The sequence below is a fragment of the Pempheris klunzingeri genome, chromosome 20, assembly GCF_042242105.1.
Source record: "Pempheris klunzingeri isolate RE-2024b chromosome 20, fPemKlu1.hap1, whole genome shotgun sequence".
Lineage (NCBI taxonomy): Eukaryota > Metazoa > Chordata > Actinopteri > Acropomatiformes > Pempheridae > Pempheris > Pempheris klunzingeri.
This window is the reverse complement of record NC_092031.1, coordinates 15,448,462-15,469,246: the sequence shown is the minus strand read 5'-3', so window position 1 is coordinate 15,469,246 and position 20,785 is coordinate 15,448,462. Positions and strand designations below refer to the sequence as shown.

Sequence of the window (20,785 nt, the reverse complement as noted above, 5' to 3'; positions counted from 1 at the left end):
AATTTTTGACCACTAGAGGGCACAACAAACTCTGTCAGTCTTAAGTTTATCAAGTTTCTATGGCTAAAGTGTTGAGTAGACAAGAAGACACATCATTAGCCCTATAATTTGATGTTTTCGGGCCATCTGAAGAATATTATTCACAATAAAGATAAAGATAAGCGCTGAAGGTGGCTAAAAGCTGTACAAATTGGCAGAGGTTTGTATTAATTTTCAGCATTTTAAATTAGAGGATTTATTTGATTCAGTGTGAATATTAGAAATATTAAAAACTGGTTGTGTGTTTTAGAGCTGAAGGGGAATGCCAAGCTTTTCAGAAGATGTTTTTCAGCCAAACAGATCCAGTACAAGTCCAGTGTTTACCGATTACATCCTGTTTTCCCCTCAGTTCTTTAGAATTAGTTTACTGAACAGTAACAAGGTACCAAAAAGCGACTCTGAATATTGGATAGATATTGGAGCTAAATGTTGGATTTTGGACCACTTTGTCAACTTAAAATATGGACAATCTCAATTCTAGTTAGTAAATCAAAGTGGGTTTACACTGCACTACAATGATCACATAATTGCAGAATACAGACAATTAGAAATACAAAACAGAGGCATTAAAATTTCACAATTAATGAAAGCTAGACTGTTATTATTAAATAATACATCAACTTGTCACTGTTGCCAATCATTTTTATGATCACAGCTACATTAATACAGTCTGTCAAATTTGAAATTACGTGTAAGCTTGCTCCTATTGAAGTAATTGTAATTCTTTTGATCTAAATGCTGCTGTGGAGGCTTCTGGAGAAAGCACAGTGTACACTGAGCAACACTGCTGAACTCTAGTCCAGTATGACTTCAGTTTATTTTCCCTGGTCATCTTTAAAGTTTGATACCTCTTATGAATTATAGAGGATAAGGGAGGGCTACGCACTGGAGCAGAGTAAGAAAACATGAGGCACAGGCCCATACGAAAGAATAAACAGACATCGAAGAATTACAATGCATCAGAATAGGGAAAATTAAGTGTGTGTGTGTGAGTGTGATATCTAACCGAAAGCATCTGTGGCATGTTGAAAACCAAAAGGCGGCCAGTGGTAGTAAATTCATTTGGACAGTGTTAGACCAGCAGAGTGACAAAAATACCTCAGGCAAAGAATCATGCTCTCACTCAGACTCAAAATTGTATGCTTTACACTTGAATGAATCTTGCCTCCTTGTGTTTTTTTGGTCCCAACATCTCTGTCACACACACTAGCAACACCATCTCTCCTTCTCCCTCTCTTATTTACTGTCCCAGTTTTCCAGCCAGTGCAGAGGCCATGTCAGCGAGTAGCTCCTCCCTGATGCGCTCCTCCCTCCTCTGCAGCTCGTGGACGAAATGCCCCCTCACTGTCTTCATCTCCATCACACGCCCCACCAGCTGCCTACACGTCGCCCTCTGCTCCTCTGGGGGGCAGTCGGGCCTGTTTTCCACCAGCTCTGGCCTCTGGTTGCATAGAGACAGAGCCCTTCTCAAACTCCCAGCGTCCACATCCAGCAGATGATCAACAGTACACCGTCGACCCAGGCAGTCCGCATGGGTGAGCACTGGGATGATGTTCTCTACGACTCCGTCTCCAAACAGTTCAAGGGTGGCCCGGATCGCCTGGGCTGCATCCTGGTCGATCCCCATGCTGGATCCTGGAGCTCGGATCACCAGCAGGAAGGCGTGTGGTCCAGGACTGGCGAGCTGAAGGCTCCTCAGGGCTTCCCTGGCTCTCTTGTTCTTCCCCAATGAGGGCCCCAAAAGATCTGGGGTGTCAATCACTGTAAGCTCTCTACCATCCAGTAATGCCCTTCTCTTTGTGCTCTCCATCAAGGCACCCATGGGTGTCCTTGTCTCACTGTCACCCAACAAAGTATCTGCCAAGGAGGTCCGTCCTCCACCGGTGGGCCCCAGGAGGATCATCCTCAGGCCTGGTTTGTTAGGACTGTTGCTCTCTGACTCCAGTGCTCCATCTCTGGATGACCCTGCAGAGGTGTTGATGAGATAAATAATAAGACAGTCTGCAGAGGAGCTGTGATTCTCAGCCCAAAAGCAGCAGTGAGTGGATTTTCTGTTTTAAATATCTTAAATTAAGATGAACTGACCTGAGATTGCTTTAATGACAGCAACCAGCCACTTGAACCTGGAGGAAAATGCTAATGGAAGAGCAGATTATAAATCAGTCGGTTTAACTGTTAATTACAGGCCTATAAACTGAAATAGCTACACTCCCTTCAGATACTAAATTGCTGTCAAGAGTCTGCTGAACATCTGAGTCACCTCCTATCCAAACTCAGATTGTAAACTTCCACTGACCTGTTTAGCTTCACTTAAAAAGTAGCACACAGTGAAAAGTAAACAACCTCCAACAAAAATGGCAGCACTCACCTGTGACAAACTGCCAAACCCGAGACAGACATTTGAACAGGGTCTGGATCACTGAAACATAAACATGAATTGAAAAATTAGCACATGACTTTTGATAAATTCATACTGTAGGTGACAAAAATGAGGGATGTGTATTTTGTACCACGAAGGGTTCCCACCAGGCGGCTCACCCAGCTCCACAGAGTCGACAGACCTGAGGCAGAAACATCCATTCATGCTGGTTAGAATCAGGCTGTGAAAGGGAGCACAAAGTGACCTCTGACCTCTGGTGTGTCACTCGAACCAAACTCACCAGATAGAGAGCAGAACAGACGAATCGGCCACCGGATCAGAGCAGGGAGCGCTGCAGGGGAAACAGAATACTATCACTATTACAGCAGGGCCCATAATAATGATTTGGTGGTTTATACAGAAGTGCACCATGCGAGCATTGTTTTTTTTTTAAATATCATAAGGCCCATATTGATCAGTTAGTACAGTTAGTCCCCCACAAAACTAGACCATTATTTGCTGATGAAGCAGCGCCTCTATTCAAACTTAGGTGAATCTTCTGATTAGAGGCATTCAAGTTCAGATCTTGCAAAGATCCTCAACTGAGCATATTTTAGTAATTCAGTAAACCACCAGAAAATTTTAACGAGTTTATATTTCGTAATGATTTCCATATAAAACCTTTAATCATATACAGTTTGCATTAAAATATTGAAAAATTAGATTTCTCATTATACAGATCCTTTCAATGCCAATTTAGCTTGCTTAACTTGTTCCTCCAATACTAAAAATCTGGAGAGCTGCACTTGGGTTAAAAAGCCTAATACCTACTACTGAATTTAATACCTTCTGTGGTCTTCACTAACTCTATAGTCTGTTTTTGGGAGCTTCTTGAGAAAAAAAACTCTAAGGTATAAGGCTGGCATTATTCTGTATTTTTCTTATTGTCAACAAGTTACAGGAAAAGACCAAAACCAAAAATGCGTTTAGTCTTTCTCTCAAGGATTTCTTTTTTTCCTTCTTGTTGAGGCACTCAGGCACAAGCCATTTTATTCCTGTTGAAAATGTAAAAAAGGTCTCAAATATCGTAAAACAGCTGGGCATTGCAGTTTTCAGCAGATGCTACTCAAAAAGGAGTTAATTTTGCATTTGAGAACTACTTTTAGCAGTGGATTAACACACATTTGGTGCAGCAGGTCAGCAGCAGGCTGCAGTATGTGGGATTAACTCTGTATAAACTGCAGCACCTGGTTCACTGTCAAGTTATGGCTCTTGTGTTTTTCCAACAATGGAGGTCTATGGCTCAGAGGAATCCAGCCACACAGGCATTACCTGTTGGTAAGATTAATTCATTGTTGCTTTTGGTCTTTTCATAGGATTTGTTGACAACAAGAAAAGCATCTCCTGCTTTACTCTGTTTGTGTAAGAAGATTTAAGATTCAAGACCTTATTTGTCACATACACAGTTATACACAGTATAATCAATGAGGGATAAAAAAAAAAAAGCTAAAAGCGGATTTCTGATAAATTCAAGCAAGTTTAATCTGTTTTACATTTTCTGTGCTTCCTAGACTCACTATCTCTGAAGAGGACAAGTCAGGGAAACAATGTGGCTTATAAATAAAAGGAACTTTGTTTTTCTGCATTATTATGAATGTGTGTGTCAGTGAGTGACTGACTCTGTGAGAATCTGTAGAGAAGATACCCCACCACAGTAAAAGCTCCCATCTGGACGCTGTTGCTGCTCTGCCACCAGCCTAGACGGGGAGGGGAGGGAGGACAGAATGACATAAGTGCTGCAGTGTTGTACACAACTTATCATGGGGTTTACCTTTCACCCAAATGTGAAATACTCTGAATCTCAGGAAACCCCTATTGTTGAATGCAGGGCTTTGTGTATGTGCGTGTAGGTATGTCGAGGTTTATATTCTAAGTAAAAGCATTCATTTTATTGTAGAAACTTTAGCTCAGTTTCAATTATGGCAGTTACTGTATTTCATTTTCTCAAGTTCTAAAAACTGGAAGGGAACAAGCTCTTGATTGCTGATATTTATTTTAAAAAATGAACCCGCACATCAAACTATTTTGCTGCTAACCCGACATCATAGACTATTCCCAGGATGTGGTTTTTGCTGCCACAAACTGTATTAAAAATAGCATCAAGTGAGTAATGACAATTTTATTAAGTTCCTCTCTAAATTCTATTGTCATATTGACATCTTCATAATGAAAAGTCAATCTCACCTGTAACAGCATCCTCCTTTTCACACTGACACTCCATTTCACTGTAGTTGACAGACCTCCTGCCAGTGTGGAAGTACTGAGAAGATGTGACTGCACTTCCGCTCAGGACTTTCAATATAAAAGCCCTAAAAGTTCAAGATGACACCCAGCTTGACAAATGTCTGCTTTGTAGATGTGATTATACAATTAGGAATATTATCAGGGTTAAATCTATCATTACAGCAAAAACATTTCAACAACATGCCACAGTCAATTCAGACCAGGGAAAGACTTCATAATCAATCAGCTGCTTGTTTTCAACATAGAGCAAAGTTTCAACACACCAGTACAGAACACAAACCATTAACATATACAAGGTTGTTAAAAAGTCTATTTTAACCCATATTAATGGAAAAATGTTCCTAAAGCTCCTTTACCTGGTGTGTAGTCTCCCCCAGGAATACCATCCACTTTCAGTCTGTTAAAACGTGACGCAACTCACAGATGTGATTTCTTCTTCCTGCTGTTGTGCGGAAACATTTTCCTGTGCTGGCCTGCCCTCAACAGGAACACTGCTATTTCATTGTGCTGCACAGTGAAAAGGTGCAGGTATGGTGATAATGCTGTGGTTTTACTTTAGTTGGACACACCTTTCTTTCCTACAGGAAGAACTGGAAATGCTGCTTAAGATGTACAGAATACTGACTCCCGCAGGTATTAAAATGAAGCGCACTAACGCAGGGCTGTAAAATGTTGTTTATTGCTTTATTAATGCAAATGCGAGATTATGAACAAGTGTAATTTTTTACAGTGTTTTTATGACAGTTTTTACTGTACAGTGTATTCCAGTGCGCACAAGACTCTTACAAATTTGTAACCTATATAAGCCAGTTGGAGAGTTCTTGATAAAAATAAAATGACTTGTGTTGTTTTTTTTTTGTGACATTTAAACATTTTTTCCTGTAATGTCGGACTGACACACCGTCTGCAGGCGTCAGCACTCCTCATGGGCCCAGCTGGGCAACAATAGCATCTATCAGCTCCTGCTTCTTGGTCCCCGTGGTCCGAATCCCAAACTTCTTACAGGCCTCCTTCAACACGGGCACGGTCAGCTTTCCCAGGGTGCCGTTCTGCATGTGGGCCTTCAGCTCGTCCTCTGGGATATCCACTTTGGGCTTCTTCTCACCTCCACCTCCGGTATCAGCTGCAAGTTCATTCATGGAGAAAACATTCAGTGGAGAGAATAAGCAGATTTTTACTGTATCATAGAACAGAATGACCACAGCAGCCAATGGTGGATTTCAAAACCTTCAGTTCTGATCATACTGGACTGTATTATGGCTCCATCATGTAAAAACAACAATAATACAGTAAAAGGCTATTGCCTTATTTCTGTTATGACTCCAGCTCTGACCTGCTTTGCGTTTGGCAGCTGATTTGCTCTCAGGGTTATAGTTGGCTGGGTAGACCAGATCTTTAAACTCTTGAATCAAGGGACCCAGACGGTGGTCGATCTGGTCCACCTTTGGCACTGAGAGAGAAAAAGAGAGACAGTGAGGTACACACAGTGCTAGATAAAGGCAAAAGATGCGCTTGTACCAGCTACGAGAGGAAACAGGATCTCTGAATGCTTGTCTGGCTCTTACTGATGAGGTCCTCTGTGTCCTCTGGAGCAATCATATCCAGAGCCAACGCCTCCAAGTTCCTGTAATGCTGCTGGATGACCGGATTCTCAAAAGCATCATTCCTGCATAACATCACAAACAATAGAAATATGTCACAGAAAGGAACCACCTGAATGTCGCTGTTATGAGCTAAGATCACACTTGCCAATTGTAATTTTGTCACCGCAAAGTTACCTGTATTTGAAGCGCAGCTTGGAGACGATCTCTTTCATCTTGTTCACCTGTATTTGTGAAGCCACAGGGCTCTGGGGAGGATCCAGAGTCCGCAGGTCATCAGCGTATGGCAGGTGGATGATGTTGAAACCTGATACAGGCAAGAAAAATGACCATAAAGTTTGAATAACTCATTTTGAATTACTTTTGAACGACTCATACTCTAATATAGCTGCCTATTTTAGCCACCTACAGAAAAGCCCATCTTGTTTTCTCTCACTCACTTCTCTTAAAGGTCGCTAGGCTCTATTGACAAAAAAAACGATAATTTTACCAGGTAGAACATTGGAGCAAAAAGAAAGCGAGAACGGCTTCAGTTCCCTGTTGGACGGGGCTGTCTGATGCAAGGTAAGGTGGTGTAAATATTCTAAACATTGTGTACACTTAAACTGATTTTAAAAGGTGGCTAAAATACACTTTGCTTCTGCCCCCGTCCACATCAATTATCTTTCATTCCTGGACTCCTGTCTGCTTCTCCAAACTGGTCACATGCTGACCACAATCTACTGCAAGGAATACACGAACAATGGATAAGTACCCAATACAACCACTTCAGACAATTAAAAACCATCCCTTTAAGTGTGGGACTCTTGTGTTACCTGGTGGTGTGATCTGTACTCTCCCCTCGTCGACCTCCTCTTTCTGAGGCACTAGGGCAACAAATCGAGGCGGGTAGTTTCGGCGTGAGACGCAGCGGCACAGAGCGAACACGTTCCTCTCGTTACACTTTGTCATCAAGGCGGAGAACAGACACGCGCTGCCTGAGGGAGAAAACACAGGATTAGAGCGCGGCCAAGCATCACTCAGTGTTTGTTGTTTTTACTTAATAATTACTTAAATGATTCAACTATTATCAAAGTTATTTTTCTGTCGATTAACCAATCAACTAACTGATCAGTTCAGCTGCAATCATCACATTTCCTACCTTTCACCTCGCCCTCCTCAGGATAGAGGAAAACAGCGGGTCGGATATGGTGGTGACGTTTGAGCCTCTCCATGGGCTTGAATCCGATCAGAAACAGTCCAGGATCCTCAAACCTCTTCATGAAGTCCACCTCGTCTTTCTCCATCACAATCTGTTTCTTACCGTAGACCTACATCAAGACACACAACAGCGATTAAAACAGTCCATTTTATGGTCTATTACCCCCCATTCAAACAGAGCGGAATTCTGAATTTCGTTAAAACCTAACTTACAGTTCATATGGTGTAGATATCAGTTCAAATCTTTCAGAAAATACACTTCTATGAAGCCAAAGTGAGCATATATTAGGTCTGCTCTTACCTGGGCTTTCTTAATCTCACTGGGCAGCAGCAGGCTGCCAGTCTGGGTGTGGAAGGTTCGGGTTTTGCTGCGGACTGGCTCGTTGGTTTCCCTGTAAAGTCTGATTGAACCTGGTTTCCGAGCTGCCACAGCAGTTGCATACATTCCCACAGCTATGTTTACGCCCTCACCAAGACACAGGTTTAACCTGTAGATGGCAGAGAGGAAAGGAGGTAGTTGCGTGCTTGAAAAGACACAAAGATGGACCACAAATACGAAATACAGCGAAACACAGAGCAGTGACTAAAAAAGGGAATAGGGAAGAGACTAATCTGTGGGAAGCAGGGCAGAAGAATATTTTTCATCAGTCTGGAAATGGAAACATGTGACTTATCTCTACCTGGCAATGGTCCTCTTCTTCTGCTCCTTGGCCCGCACCCTCTTCTGGAGGTCCTCCAATTTGTCACAAGGCTCCAGCTGGAGCCCCAACTCGCTCTCATCCTCAGGTGGACTTATAATGTCACGAAAGAAGGGCGAGACATCGAAGCCTCCCGGTTTCATCAGATGCATTAAATCAATGATGACACCTAAGAGAGAGGGGACAAGTCAAATGAGTCCATGGCATCCAGACTTGGTGTTTTAAAGCTGCCATGTTAGCTTTTTAGAGGGATACTTTGCTGATTTTTAATAACAGACAACAGCTTTATGGTGTTAGGTATAGCACATACAACAGAGAGGTTATACATTTAAAATACTGGCTGGGTTCATAAACACAAACCTCTCTGTGTGCAGCTTACTGCTATAAAGTCACAGGCTTTCTGTGAAAGCTGAAATTTGCAGGTAAAGTTTCCACAACCAGCTTTAAGCTTTAATCCAAAACAGTTTTACAGGTTTCCATGAAAGAAGAGCAGCCTTTGCTTCAGACATACCTGTCTCTTTGAGGTCACTGGACTTGGTGCGAGCCTGTCGGTCCTTCACACTGTCGCCCCCGTGTGGTTCGTCTCTGCAGGTGAAGATCATGAGCCGCTTGTGCGACAGGCGTAGCTTAATGTCACTGTAGAGGTTGGCGCAGCACCACAGGGCGTCCCCCAGGGACGTCTCCCCACTGCCCATGGTCTCTGCCGCTAGCTGGGCACCTTTCTCCCCCCGCAGAGCTTCCACATCCTGCACTCGCTTTGCACCTGCGGAACGAAAAGGAGCAGACAGACAACTGTAAGAGGACAGGTGAGGATTTGGGCGAATGAATATGGGTGCAAGAAAGACATGTTTAGTCATTTTAAACATTATCTGAAGGGGAAAAAAGACAACTCAGATTCTGATGACGGGGTGTTTTTCTTTACCTGATTAACAGGCCTTTCTAACAGTACTGCATTGCATTTTTCTAGTGCTGCATGCACTAATAATAAATACCGATTAACTAAAATCATTCAATCGGTATTTCTAAATGCTGTTGGGTGTTTATGAAATAACATGTAATAACAACAAAACGTCACAAAGTTGATCTGACTACAATTGAGGCATGAAACCTGTGCACAAGGAATGTACCCACATTTGTCTCTGCTGCAAAAAAACAACATTATAGTTGAAGTGAAACTGCGGCGTCTTACCGGGTTCATCAAGGTCGTGGTACACGTAGACATGCTTGAATGAGTTCCTGGGATTTTTACTCTGCTCTGTGCCGTAGAAAACCAAGGCTACCAGGTCTCTGTAACTACTAATGATCTTACTGGTGTACACACTGCGCACAACCTACAAAGACAGACACAGACACTTATCATCAGAAGACATAGAAGCTGGATAATTACTTAATTCAATTTCCATACATTTACAGTGGTAATGATGCAAAAATGTTTATGTACAACAGAGACAAAGACAAAGAGACTAAGATAAGCTGTCCATCTTACCTGCATGGTCATGTCAAAGTTGGATGGCTGTCCATCTTCTCCTTTGATGAACATTTCCTTGGAGGCATCAACCAAGAAGACCAAACTGTCTCTCCCTGTGATCTTGTAATCTCCTAACGAAGGCAGAGAGGCTGATTTGTTTAATGCCATACTCCTGGTATTAGATACCAACTGGTAACATATTCAAACTCATGGGGGTAAATTACACTTCAGTGACTGTAGGTCATAACACTAAAATGCATGGCATCATCTCACCTCCAGATTGCTCTCCTTCCTCTTGCTCTTCCTCCTCATCCTCATTTCTGTAGAAGGCGTTCCACTCTGCCATTCTGCTTTTTGCTGTGACAAAACAACAGGAAACATAAAGTAGTTTGAATTCTGTAGTGAAATCTTATGTTTAAACTGTGCAGTACCACAACATTTTAGCTGGATTCAAACAATGGCATTTTTAGCAGAAGACATCTTGAACTTAAATTGTTAAATCCTCCATCTCTGGATAAATGGCACATCTTACTTCCTGTATTTTGTATTTGCATGAGTCATAACCTGGGCTAGTCCCGATCCAGGATCTAGCAATAGGCAGAGCTGCATGAAGAGAACTTGTGCTCAAATTACATTAACAGAACTGTGTTCCTGAGTTTAAATGATTGTGAGTGATAAAGTTAAAAAGCTGATGTACTGACATGCAGTGCTCATTCAAAGTCATCAGTAAATACATAGGGAATACAAATACAAGTGCGGTGCTAATTTAATCACACAATAACAGTGCATGGGTCAAATACAACAACTAGTAATGTTTGATAAAGATATCGTTAATGTTAACAGGGCAATGTTTAAGTTTGCTAGTTAGCTTAGCTTGGAAATAGCCACTATCAAATGGCATTTTGAAGTCACTTAGTCGACAAATATGTCCTTCTACTGATAAACACAACCTATATGCACTAAGCACAGAGAAGCAATGGTATCAGGAGATATTATGTTATTGTAGGAACATACAATCACTTACGGTGCTCTATAACCTCCTGCACTCAAGTCCAGACTAGTTTCAACAACTGGCGCGCTCAGGTACGTGAACGAGCACGCTGAACGTCGTACGGAAAGGCTCGTCGTCTATTGGACGCTTGTCTGCCAATCTAAGATTCTGACCAATCCTGGTGAAGTAGGCGGGATTAGTTTTCAGAGCGGCTCCACTCCGGAAGGGGCGTCCTCTCTCCATGCTAAAGCACTTGTTGTAACAGTGTGTTATTGTTACTGACACAGTGACACAGCATCAGCTGTCAGCACCCGGCGAACCCGGGTGTTAACTAGAAACATTATATTTTCTACCTTATTTATTACTTTTTCATTTTAAAAAGTGTTTAGCCTATGTTTCTACTCGTAATAGTTTAACAATAAACTTTTTGTCATAATTTGGTTTGCCGGCTACCACTGGGCTAAGCTAGCTAGTCCACCAACTCTTTGAGGACGTGAGTCAGCTAATTTAAGGGTTAACATTAGCTGCAATTGTCCTCTGGAAGCAGTCCCGTTGTGCCATCATGGAGGAAAGTGGCTCATACCCAGTGAAGCTGTACATTTACGACCTGTCCAGAGGCATGGCCCGCCAGCTGAGTCCTGCCATGCTAGGTGAGTTTCTACCTGTTGCTACCTGTTGGCAGGGGGAGTGCTCCCCAGGCCTGAGCTGTGACTTTATTTTCTGCCGAAGTGATGCGATACATGATGCATAAATGTAGCTGATATAAGTCTATTCTGATTTATTTCTTTTTTCTTTTTCTTTTTTATCATCACAGGGAGACAGCTTGATGGGATATGGTGAGTGCAGCTACTTACAGTCTTATTTTGTAGTCCTCTCAGTAAAGGTGCTGTCAGTTGTGGATAACTACTTGGCCTGGAATAAGATGTGTTGATGTCTTCTAGGCACACCGCTATTGTGGTCCATGGAAAGGAGTTCTTCTTTGTCGGAGAAGGCATCAACAATTGTTCACCTGTAAGAATTTCGCTTCATCGATTCCTCAAACACAAAGCACATACAATATTAGCTCCTTGCCACTTTTAGTACTGTACAGGAAAATGTACTGGTAATGTAATGGATCGTATATATAGTTTGGGACTAAGGTGTGTATGTGTGCTGTGTCATAGGGCGGCACTCCATTGGGTGAGCCTGACTCCATAGTGGATCTGGGTTCCACTGAGGTGCCTGAAGAGATCTTTATGGAGTACCTGATTTCACTTGGAGAGTCCACATACAGGTAAAAGCTCAGACTCGACACAGATTCAAATCTACCCTGGGGGTCAGGATGGGTAGGGATCAACGGAGGACCAGCAACAAACATGTTAGAGGCTACAATTTCCTTTATTCAGAAGGTCTTTCAATACATTATGAGACATCCTCACCATACCCCACATGATTAAATAAGTCATTTACAAGGGGAACAGTTAAAGAATACAAGCATCTGATAGACAAAAGCGAAAAAAGTGAAAAATCATTTATATTGAAAAATAAACTGTATCTCCAATTTCTAGATGGGAGGAACAAACAAAAAAGAAATGAGATGTTTCACACTTGCCAGTACTTGCTGTTATCTCTCCATCAAAATGTCCCTATCTTGTGTTTTCCTGCTACACACCCACCCCTCTCCACCCTGTCTGGCCCCTCTGTCTGCACTCTGAATTTATGTCTCCGTCTCCTCTCTTTCTCTCTCGTTCCCGTGCTGCACAGAGGTGACAAGTACAACCTGTTTGAGCACAACTGCAACGCTTTCAGCAACGACGTGGCTCAGTTCCTCACGGGCAAAAAGATCCCATCGTACATCACAGACCTTCCGTCTGAAGTGCTATCCACGTGAGTCAACTCGATTTAATGAGCCTCATAAAGCTCTTCTCAGATCACAAATGCTCTCCATATTAGCCTAATAGTTTGTATTAGTAGTTAATATGTAGAAATCTTGAAATCATAATCTATATTTAATACCCCAAAAGAAATTTTGTTGGTTGGTACTTTTCTTGTGAATAGCCGACCAAAACTAAAAGAAATGAAGTCCAACAAGACAAAAAAATACAGATACAGTCTGACATTTTCAAAGGCAATTTCAATTATCTGCAATATATACCAGTGTGGGGCCGTCTCTCAGAAAAGCAAAGGGTTTGTTGTCTGTTTGGCTCATTGTTTCTCTCCATTGTCCCTGAGACAAATCTATTGGATGCTACATTATGTCCTAAGAAAGGAGGTGCTGCTAAGCAAATGTTACATGCATGAACTGCATCACTTCACACCTGAGATATACTAAACATCCAGAATGATGTTGTCTTTTTCCTTTGATCGGTTCCACTGATTCTTCCACTGAAAAAACAATTTCATCGCCACGCATTGCAACATTAATCAGATATTGATATTACAAACAGTCCTTCACAACAGTATTGAAGTAATAATGAAATGTTGTTTCTGTGTGTGCCATATTCGCTGTTGAAAGACTGTGGTCTTAGACCTTCTTTAGGCCTTTTGATTTCTGTGTAATTGAACCGCCTGGCTGTGTTTCCTCTTTAGGCCTTTTGGCCAAGCTCTCCGTCCCTTACTGGATTCCCTCGTCATAAATCCTGGAGGCAACAACATAGCTGGACAGCGATAGACTGGGCTGGGCACATCAGAGGACACTTTCACTTAAGGGTTTGGGTGAGAGTGGGACGATCTCTGCCCTGTGGTTGACAGGTTGAGATTCGCTATAAGTCACTTTTCCAGCCAACCAGCCATCATTTGGACCACTATCCAGTTTCTGCTACAAGTTTGTGGGTCTTTATCGAGTGAGAGTGCCTCTTCTGGTTTAATCAACTCATTACATATCCCCTAGATTTACATTTTAAATTATCATCTTGGTTGTTATTATTATTATTATTATTTAGAGGTTGAATTCATCCATTTCCATATTTGTACTCTTGAGGGGCTTTGAATATGCATATATGAAGATACACTTCCTTTACTAATTATTAGTAAATGTTAAAATTGTACAATGATACAATAACCAGGACAGATTTTATTTTTTTAACCATATAGCCTAAATCTGGGCTTCTGAGTTCTGAGCCTCTCCTTATAATCAGGGATGCTGTTTATTACAGTTTATCACAGTTCTCCTCATATTTGGGAAGTGGTGCTTCATTCTTTTAATGTGTGTTAAAGTCTAATCCACTAAATGTGTTACATTAATAACTAAATTCTTCAAATCCACCTGGATCTGTGTCAAATTACACATAATAGTACTTACTGAACCATTCTCCTTATCACTCTTCTTTTTATAGTGTCATTTTCTGTTTTTCTGCACTGCAAGGCCACAAGGCCAGAGTAAATGGAAGTTAAAAAGAAGAAAACAGTTCTGCTGGGCGTCCTTTGTATTGAATGTTGTAGAAAATGCAGTTTGACCAAATCTAAGGAGTCAGTGCACACATGTGTTGAAATACAGCACAGGACCAATCATCCGCATGCTTCAGCCGCTTCACCTGCCAAGACTTTGTTCAGTTTCTGAAGACACACTGTTAAATATCCAGAAGTTAAATATTGAAGTCTAGTTTGTAGCGAAGCCAGGAATGGTAAATAATACCTACAGCAGGTGTTAGGACAACTTACCTGCATTACTGCAGGACCATTAATCGTCCTCCTTAAAGGAAAACCTATTGTTAATGCCACCTGGGTGTTTATTGGTATTTCAGGACAGCTAACTTCCTGAATACTTTCTTTGGAATTAGTGTTTTTTGTTTTGAATACATCTATTGCATTGTTTAACCTAATGCTATTACATCTACCTGGTCATGTTTAAATTGTGCCTGCAGGTTGTTTAAAAAGTGTTGAAAAGGTCTCTGAAGACTCTTAAATTGGACTGTATATGGTCTCAAAATATTTAATCTGACTTTATTTAATGACATTTTTTGGACTTAAGTGAGCCAGTTGGAAAAAGGCCTGTTATTTATAAACTAAACTCCAACTTTAATGACCTGTCATAATGATTTGCAGAGAAGAATCAATAGAAAGTTTTACACGTTATTTTATCTTAACTTTCTTAATAAAAAGGAAGTATCAGTGCTAAATTGACTTTAACACCCTGCACTTTGTTAAATGTGGTATATTTGAAACTTAACTGAAGTTGTGACATTAAAATATCCTTTATTTCTTGAAACTGCTGTCCTGTGAACTGTTGGATTGATTTTTTTTTTTTGTTCTGCATTGATAAGAATGATATGATAATGATAAGTGATTTTTTTTTTTTATAGACTGGAAGCTAAGAAATTAAGATTTCAGGACACCATTTATGTAGTATCAAGAAAAGCCACAGGGTGACACTACAGGCTCACTGCAGCGATAGCAGCCAGTTTATGGCACAGTACATCAAGGCAACTCATAAATCCTGGATGTGTTTATGTTTTTGAAACTAACGGGTGATTTGGTGGTCACTAGGACAAGTTTGTGACTGTTGCTGCTTCAAATCCCAGCTGGGAAATGAACAGTAACTATTGTCAGGTGGTCTCTGAGTGCAATGGGAGCTGTGTGGTGGCTGACAGTGAAACAACATATGTGCTCTCAGTAGATTTGGGTCTATTCCCATTAATGACACACACACACACTACCTACTATTAAAAAAAGACTTGGTAAAAGTTATTTCATATTGACTAGCTATGATACTTTGCTGGTGCAAATAACTTGATCCAACAAAGACCTGCTGACTGCGGTCAAGTTGTCCTTTAGATTTTAGCTGCAGGACTTTGTTGTTTGTTCAGTATTACAAGTATTCAGCCAATCTGAGTAATTAGAGGAGTTTTTTTCCCCCCAAAGGTATCAAACGGCCAACATTTCTGTGATACAAACACAAGTCAAACCAAAGCCTTGTATCAGTTTTACAATCTTTAATATTTCATCATCAAAAGTGGCACCAGTTACTAAACAATCCTCTGCAAAGAACATTTCTAGAACATTTTGGGTATAAATCATTTGTTTTGTTAAGAAGTACAGGTACATACAGTATATACACATTTTTGCTACATACTGTATATCACACCAAAATAGCTTGGACTTACTTATATACCACATTTGTTTTTGTACATCTGTCACAGCTCTGTCCTCTTTTATATTCCTCTGTTAACTAAGAATCACAATCTCCTCTCTGAATGTGCAAACCCGTTTTAAACAAACCCCTGCATGCTCACAAATGGTTCGCTGCAAATCAAGTTATACTCAGCACCATTTGTTTTAGCACAGCGCTCCATTTATCAGCCAGTATTGTGTAATCGCACAATGGAAACATTATCAGTGCTTTCGACAACCTGTCAGCTTTATAGTCTCTTTGTCCTACACTAAAGTTAATTTGTGTCACTGTGTTATGCCACTATTGTACAAACCCACTGCAATAATGTGACATACAGTACAGCAGACCTACTTTCTCCCCCTCTATTGCACATTAGAAAACTTGGCTAATATAGGTCTGTCTATGCATCATGTTTCATGTTACTAAAATCATTAACATGAAATAATATATTCTGTTGAAATCTGACATCGACAGCAATTATAATAAATACTTAGTTCATACAGCCCTTATTCAAATAAAATATATAGGAAATTCCATTAAATTAAATTTATATATTTAAAATTAAAAATATTTACACAATATTCATAAATAAAGCAGAACACATCGTTTTTCGATGAGGTTTGCACGACATAAAACCTATAAAATGTCATGTGTTGAAAAAGATTGAATCATACTGTACACAAGATGTCAAACATGTATCATAAAGAGATGAAAAAGGTGGTTTGTTTCATCTACAGAGAACGGGAGGAACCATTGTTGTAGGTGGAGATAATGCGAAACCTCATACCACGAAAAACATTGGAAGCACTTGTTCACGGCAACGAACTAAACTTCTATTGCTCATAAATACCGATCTTGTGTCTCTAAACCGGCCGACCTCAACATGTTTAATTCAAGACAACATCGAGCTTTGAGAGGAAACGATGCCTGCATGCCCAGCATCCTTTGCTGCACAGGTAATGAGAAACAGAAGGTAACTGCATCGAAGGAAGGGCAGGAGATGTGTTCGGTGAAAGACAGACAAGCATGTCTCGACCACAGCATCGGTCACAGTGCTCTTAGTGGGATTTGTTAATGCTCCACCGTCTGTGGCATGTTAAAGCATAATGTACAGAGAGTCAGAGGACAGGGCTAGTACGTTTGCTTGTGAATGGGAGGAAGGTGCCCACCCTGCAGCAAGACACTCATAAAACGTCATCGAGATCTGCTAGTGTCGCGTCTTTGTGCAAAGATATAGATGAGGGATAACTAATCTTATTCAATCATTAAAAGTCATATTTTCAGATATATCTGTGTAGTTAGTCTGGTTGCCACCCAGTGGTGTTGTTCACTTGTACAGTTCAGAAGACCTGGTGTGATTCTGTCCATTGAGTTGTGTGAAAAAGATTTACATTTTACTGTAGATGCTTTTTACCTGCAGCAGCTTGTCCCAGCTGCTGACAGTGTTAATAATTATGTTACTCTACACATGGAACTCCACCAGTAGCGATGCTGGGCGTCCAGTTCTCCCATGTGGGGAAAAAAAAGAACAAAATAAGATTTATGTGTAAGAGGCAAACTGCAGCAGAGGATTAGCAGGCGTGTAGTTAGAAATTAAGTTTTAGGTCTACATATGGTGCAGGATCAGATATAGAATTTATATCCTTAATCCTACTTTACTTTCATAATTCTAATTAGGCTGATTCTATAATCTGTTGAGTCTTTTCTTGATTAATCAATTAATCGTTTAATGTTGATTAGTCTGTCCTTAAAGCCAGGATGATGTCCTCAAATGGCTTGTTCTGTTCACATCCCAAAGATATTAATTTTACTGTCATAGAGGAATAAAAAAAAAACAGAAAATATTCACATGTAAGCAACTGGAATCAGATAATTTAACCTTTTCTTTGTTAAAAACATTATCAAAATAATTGACTAATTTAATAGGTGACAGCTAATCGATTGATTGAAGCACTATTGTTAAGCTGATTTACACACTCACAAGATTTCTTCAGAGAAGAATCAGAACTTCTGTTCAAGCAGTAGTGTTCGTTTTTATAGCAGCTATGATAATTTTTTTATAATAACGATGCAGCAGGGAGTTGTTTTTAGAGAAGAAGCACCAAAAGCAGAAAGATAAAGTTCGCCAACAGACAGTGAAGCAAAGTGGAGCACTGAACAGCTAAAGAGCAGTATGGTTACTTCCCTCAGGAGTTAGCAGAGACCAAAACAGGAGAAGGAGAGTGAATATTATCCTGTTCACCATATCAATTTGAAAACTTATGTCAGTGTTGTTCACAGCTTATCTTTCCTGCCCCCAAGTAGCTTAAGAAAGAGTTACTGCGGGTTTAAAAAGGGGTTGTGACCACTTTGCCAGGCTTAATTGATAACTGCATCTGGGAAGATATTAGCCTAAGCATGTTCTTTTTTGTATCCTTGAGGATCACATTTCCTTAACTCCTTTAATATACAGCATGACGTCAAAGAATGCACTTTGACCAAATAAAAGATTTGGCGACATAAAAAAATCCTCCTTCTGCACAAATATTAGTACAGAACCACATAGAAGCGTTTGTGGACTGTGCAGTCATCTCCAGCAGTTCACTTCATTTTGCAGAGGGCTGCAGCCACAAACTTTCACCAACATGTACAGTGAATGGGTGGCATTAACTGTTGCACGTTTGTAGTAGTAGTAGCAGCAGCAGCATCAGGATCTACACAGTGTCCTTTGCTGTCCAGGTTTCAGAGACAAGATGAGACATGTCTCATGCTCTAGGCCTGGAAATGCCTGAGTGAATCTCCCTGCAATGGTGCCCGGGGGTTGGAAATTACACACAGGCATCCACACACGTCCACACACTCTTGAGTTATGACCCAGACAGTTCAGTAGTGAGAGACCCAGATCCACAATGACTCCTTCCCTTCCCTTCCCTTCCCCCGAGGAAAGAAAACACGCAGCCATGTACGTTTGTTTTTCTATTTTTCCCTTCTCTCTCCTCCCTTTCTCTTCTTTTCTAAAGAGTTCCAGCCCCTGGCTCTTACTCTGTCCCTCTCTTTCCTCCTCTCCCTCTCTCTGGTTGGGATGGAGGCTGATGGGAGCTGACATGATGGTGGCATTGTCCTCGTCGTCGAGTTAATGTGACCTGGGGGATGCTGTCCCTGTACGCTTGGCCTGATGGCACAGAATGCAAAGCGCTTCATTGTGGAAAGTGGGTGGGAGAGGCCGAAAGGGGTGAGAGAGAAACGTGGAGAAAACAACTGTACACGGAGGTAGACCGAGAGATGTAAAATAGTGGAGGCGTTTTTATAAGACGAACAGGAGGGACCTTATCAAAGAACTGCACAAAAAGGCATCCACATGGCCATGACATGACCCCAAGTGTTATACCTTGCGATGATTTACGATTACACTGTAACTTTACGGTACGTGATATAGATTACATGGAGTTTATCTGACTAAAATCGTAAATCCTCTAGATTATATCTAAATTTCAATGCCTTGATTATTCTGAATGGTCCAGTTTAATAAGGTAGTTGCCTGTTCACAGAGATCAATTTTATCAGCCGTCGAGGATTTTGTTGTGTAATTGCAGTATGCTAAGGTACAGGAAACTCCTCTATAGCCAGATCTTGGATCTTTGGGAATATTTAAATATGGTGGACAATTGGCCCATACTGGGGTATTACTGGAAACGTTTATGCTCCATTCATGCTTAATATATGTTGGGTTGGACACATTGGACAAGCATTTTAGTGAAAGAACCGCAATCTCATGTTTGTCAAAAAGCAAATCATTAGGGTATTATTCCAGTATTTATCAGATATATGAACTTTTTTACTGCGTTCCTGGTGAATTTCTGCACCATTAGCTTCCTAACGCTGCTAATGCTGCTTGTGTTGTCACACAAAGCAGTGACTTAATCAGTGCAGCTTAGAGAAACAATTTGACATTTTGGAAAATTTGCTTTTTTGCTTTCTTGCAGAGAGTTAGACGAGAAGATTGAGACCACTCTCATTTCTCTATGTTGAATATGTAACTATCACCAGCAGCTATAACTTAACATAACTAAAGACATTGGAAAAAACATTGGAAGATTGGAAAAACAGGTAGTCTGGCTCTGTCCAAAGCTAAATCAGCCAATCAACACCTCTAAAGTTCATTAATTCACACTTTGAAACTGCATAAAAGTGTAATAATGACACAATAAGACTCCAGAAGGTTATGGTCCTCCTAAATATTTTATTGGCATTTCTAGGCTAAGGTAACTGAGTGCTGGCTGGAGCTTCATATTTAGCGCAGAGAGTGGTATCGATCTTCTCATCAAACTCATTGTGTTTCCCAAAATGTTGAATGATTCCTTTAAAGGGGTGGAAGCATACTGAATCTACTGGTTGCCAATAAAGGTAAAAGGTTTTCAGTGCAGGTGAATGGCTCCTGTATTGAAATAGCTGCATGTTAGCACTCACTGCCTGTTTGAACTGACATTGTTAGAAAGTGTGGGCTCTGGCTGCACGTTTTGTCAGTTCCAGACTCATCACGTAATCTTTTTAACAACCCAACCAGACCACGAGCCAGCTTGCAGCGCCAGTGTGCCAATGACTTACTGTACCAAAACTCAAGTGTCCATTCCTGCCAAATCTGACAGGAAACCAACATGGCAATCACTTGCTCCCTGCCCTGATAGCTTCTGCAAGTAGCCTGTACAACCACAATGAAACCACACTGTAGTGCCAAAACTGTAGTGGTTGAGTATCTGTGAAGGCTGGGTGACCTATAGGAGCCTGAGAGTGCTTTTAAGCAGCCTTGGTTGAGTCAATATACTTTATATGATCAATGTACCAGACCCTTGATGGAGTTCAATAACTACCTTTACTGGCTGCGTACATTAACTCTAAGTGTGGTGATTCTACTACACAGTTTTTCTCCTGAATCTCATTGTTTCCATTTATCAAAAAATCCCCTGTTATCTCGTAAATGTGTCTCCCCATTTAATATCCCTCACCTGTAGGGCCAACTGTCTCAAACTCTGGCATGTAGCTAACACCAAAGCTTTTTT

At 40.9% G+C, this 20,785-nt stretch overlaps 3 protein-coding genes across 4 annotated transcripts; 1 reads left to right on the top strand and 2 right to left on the bottom strand.

The window, feature by feature from the left end:
- Positions 1-676: 676 nt before the first annotated feature.
- On the bottom strand, positions 677-4,686 carry LOC139219368 (GTPase IMAP family member 1-like). The gene is made up of 7 exons (XM_070851195.1): positions 4,643-4,686; positions 4,078-4,155; positions 2,700-2,750; positions 2,550-2,600; positions 2,408-2,458; positions 2,125-2,175; positions 677-2,004 (listed from the first exon to the last, which is right to left on the bottom strand). The coding sequence occupies exons 1-7, from the start codon at positions 4,677-4,679 to the stop codon at positions 1,280-1,282; spliced, it is 1,044 nt and encodes a 347-aa protein (XP_070707296.1). The 5' UTR covers positions 4,680-4,686; the 3' UTR covers positions 677-1,279.
- A 698-nt stretch (positions 4,687-5,384) lies between these two features.
- On the bottom strand, positions 5,385-10,727 carry xrcc6 (X-ray repair complementing defective repair in Chinese hamster cells 6). 2 transcript variants are annotated; one of them, XM_070851707.1, is made up of 13 exons: positions 10,694-10,727; positions 9,943-10,026; positions 9,688-9,800; positions 9,391-9,532; positions 8,713-8,964; positions 8,184-8,370; positions 7,805-7,991; positions 7,445-7,613; positions 7,119-7,280; positions 6,481-6,610; positions 6,268-6,368; positions 6,036-6,152; positions 5,385-5,825 (listed from the first exon to the last, which is right to left on the bottom strand). In XM_070851707.1, exons 2-13 carry the CDS (start codon positions 10,013-10,015, stop codon positions 5,626-5,628), a joined length of 1,833 nt encoding a protein of 610 aa, XP_070707808.1. In that variant the 5' UTR covers positions 10,016-10,026; positions 10,694-10,727; the 3' UTR covers positions 5,385-5,625. The 2 variants fall into 2 exon arrangements, with proteins under 2 accessions (XP_070707808.1, XP_070707809.1); XM_070851708.1 differs by having other exon boundaries at positions 10,684-10,710.
- A 213-nt stretch (positions 10,728-10,940) lies between these two features.
- Positions 10,941-14,833, top strand: desi1b (desumoylating isopeptidase 1b). Its single transcript, XM_070851651.1, has 6 exons — positions 10,941-11,310; positions 11,475-11,496; positions 11,602-11,671; positions 11,824-11,933; positions 12,404-12,526; positions 13,229-14,833. The coding sequence occupies exons 1-6, from the start codon at positions 11,223-11,225 to the stop codon at positions 13,308-13,310; spliced, it is 495 nt and encodes a 164-aa protein (XP_070707752.1). The 5' UTR covers positions 10,941-11,222; the 3' UTR covers positions 13,311-14,833.
- The last annotated feature ends 5,952 nt before the right edge of the window (positions 14,834-20,785 follow it).

What these genes read in the sequence shown, in the direction of transcription:
- LOC139219368 (XM_070851195.1), bottom strand. Translation starts at nt 4,679, where the DNA reads ATGGAGTGTCAGTGTGAAAAGGAGGATGCTGTTACAG. An exon ending in TCTGTTCTGCTCTCTATCTG is followed by an intron (nt 2,601 to 2,699) that starts GTGAGTTTGGTT and finishes TTTCTGCCTCAG; the next exon opens with GTCTGTCGACTCTGTGGAGC. An exon ending in CCTGGTGGGAACCCTTCGTG is followed by an intron (nt 2,459 to 2,549) that starts GTACAAAATACA and finishes TTTATGTTTCAG; the next exon opens with TGATCCAGACCCTGTTCAAA.
- xrcc6 (XM_070851707.1), bottom strand. Translation starts at nt 10,015, where the DNA reads ATGGCAGAGTGGAACGCCTTCTACAGAAATGAGGATGAGGAGGAAGAG. An exon ending in GGAAGGAGAGCAATCTGGAG is followed by an intron (nt 9,801 to 9,942) that starts GTGAGATGATGC and finishes TGCCTTCGTTAG; the next exon opens with GAGATTACAAGATCACAGGG. An exon ending in GGACACAGAGGACCTCATCA is followed by an intron (nt 6,153 to 6,267) that starts GTAAGAGCCAGA and finishes TTTCTCTCTCAG; the next exon opens with TGCCAAAGGTGGACCAGATC.
- desi1b (XM_070851651.1), top strand. Translation starts at nt 11,223, where the DNA reads ATGGAGGAAAGTGGCTCATACCCAGTGAAGCTGTACATTTACGACCTG. An exon ending in AGACAGCTTGATGGGATATG is followed by an intron (nt 11,497 to 11,601) that starts GTGAGTGCAGCT and finishes GATGTCTTCTAG; the next exon opens with GCACACCGCTATTGTGGTCC. An exon ending in GCATCAACAATTGTTCACCT is followed by an intron (nt 11,672 to 11,823) that starts GTAAGAATTTCG and finishes GCTGTGTCATAG; the next exon opens with GGCGGCACTCCATTGGGTGA.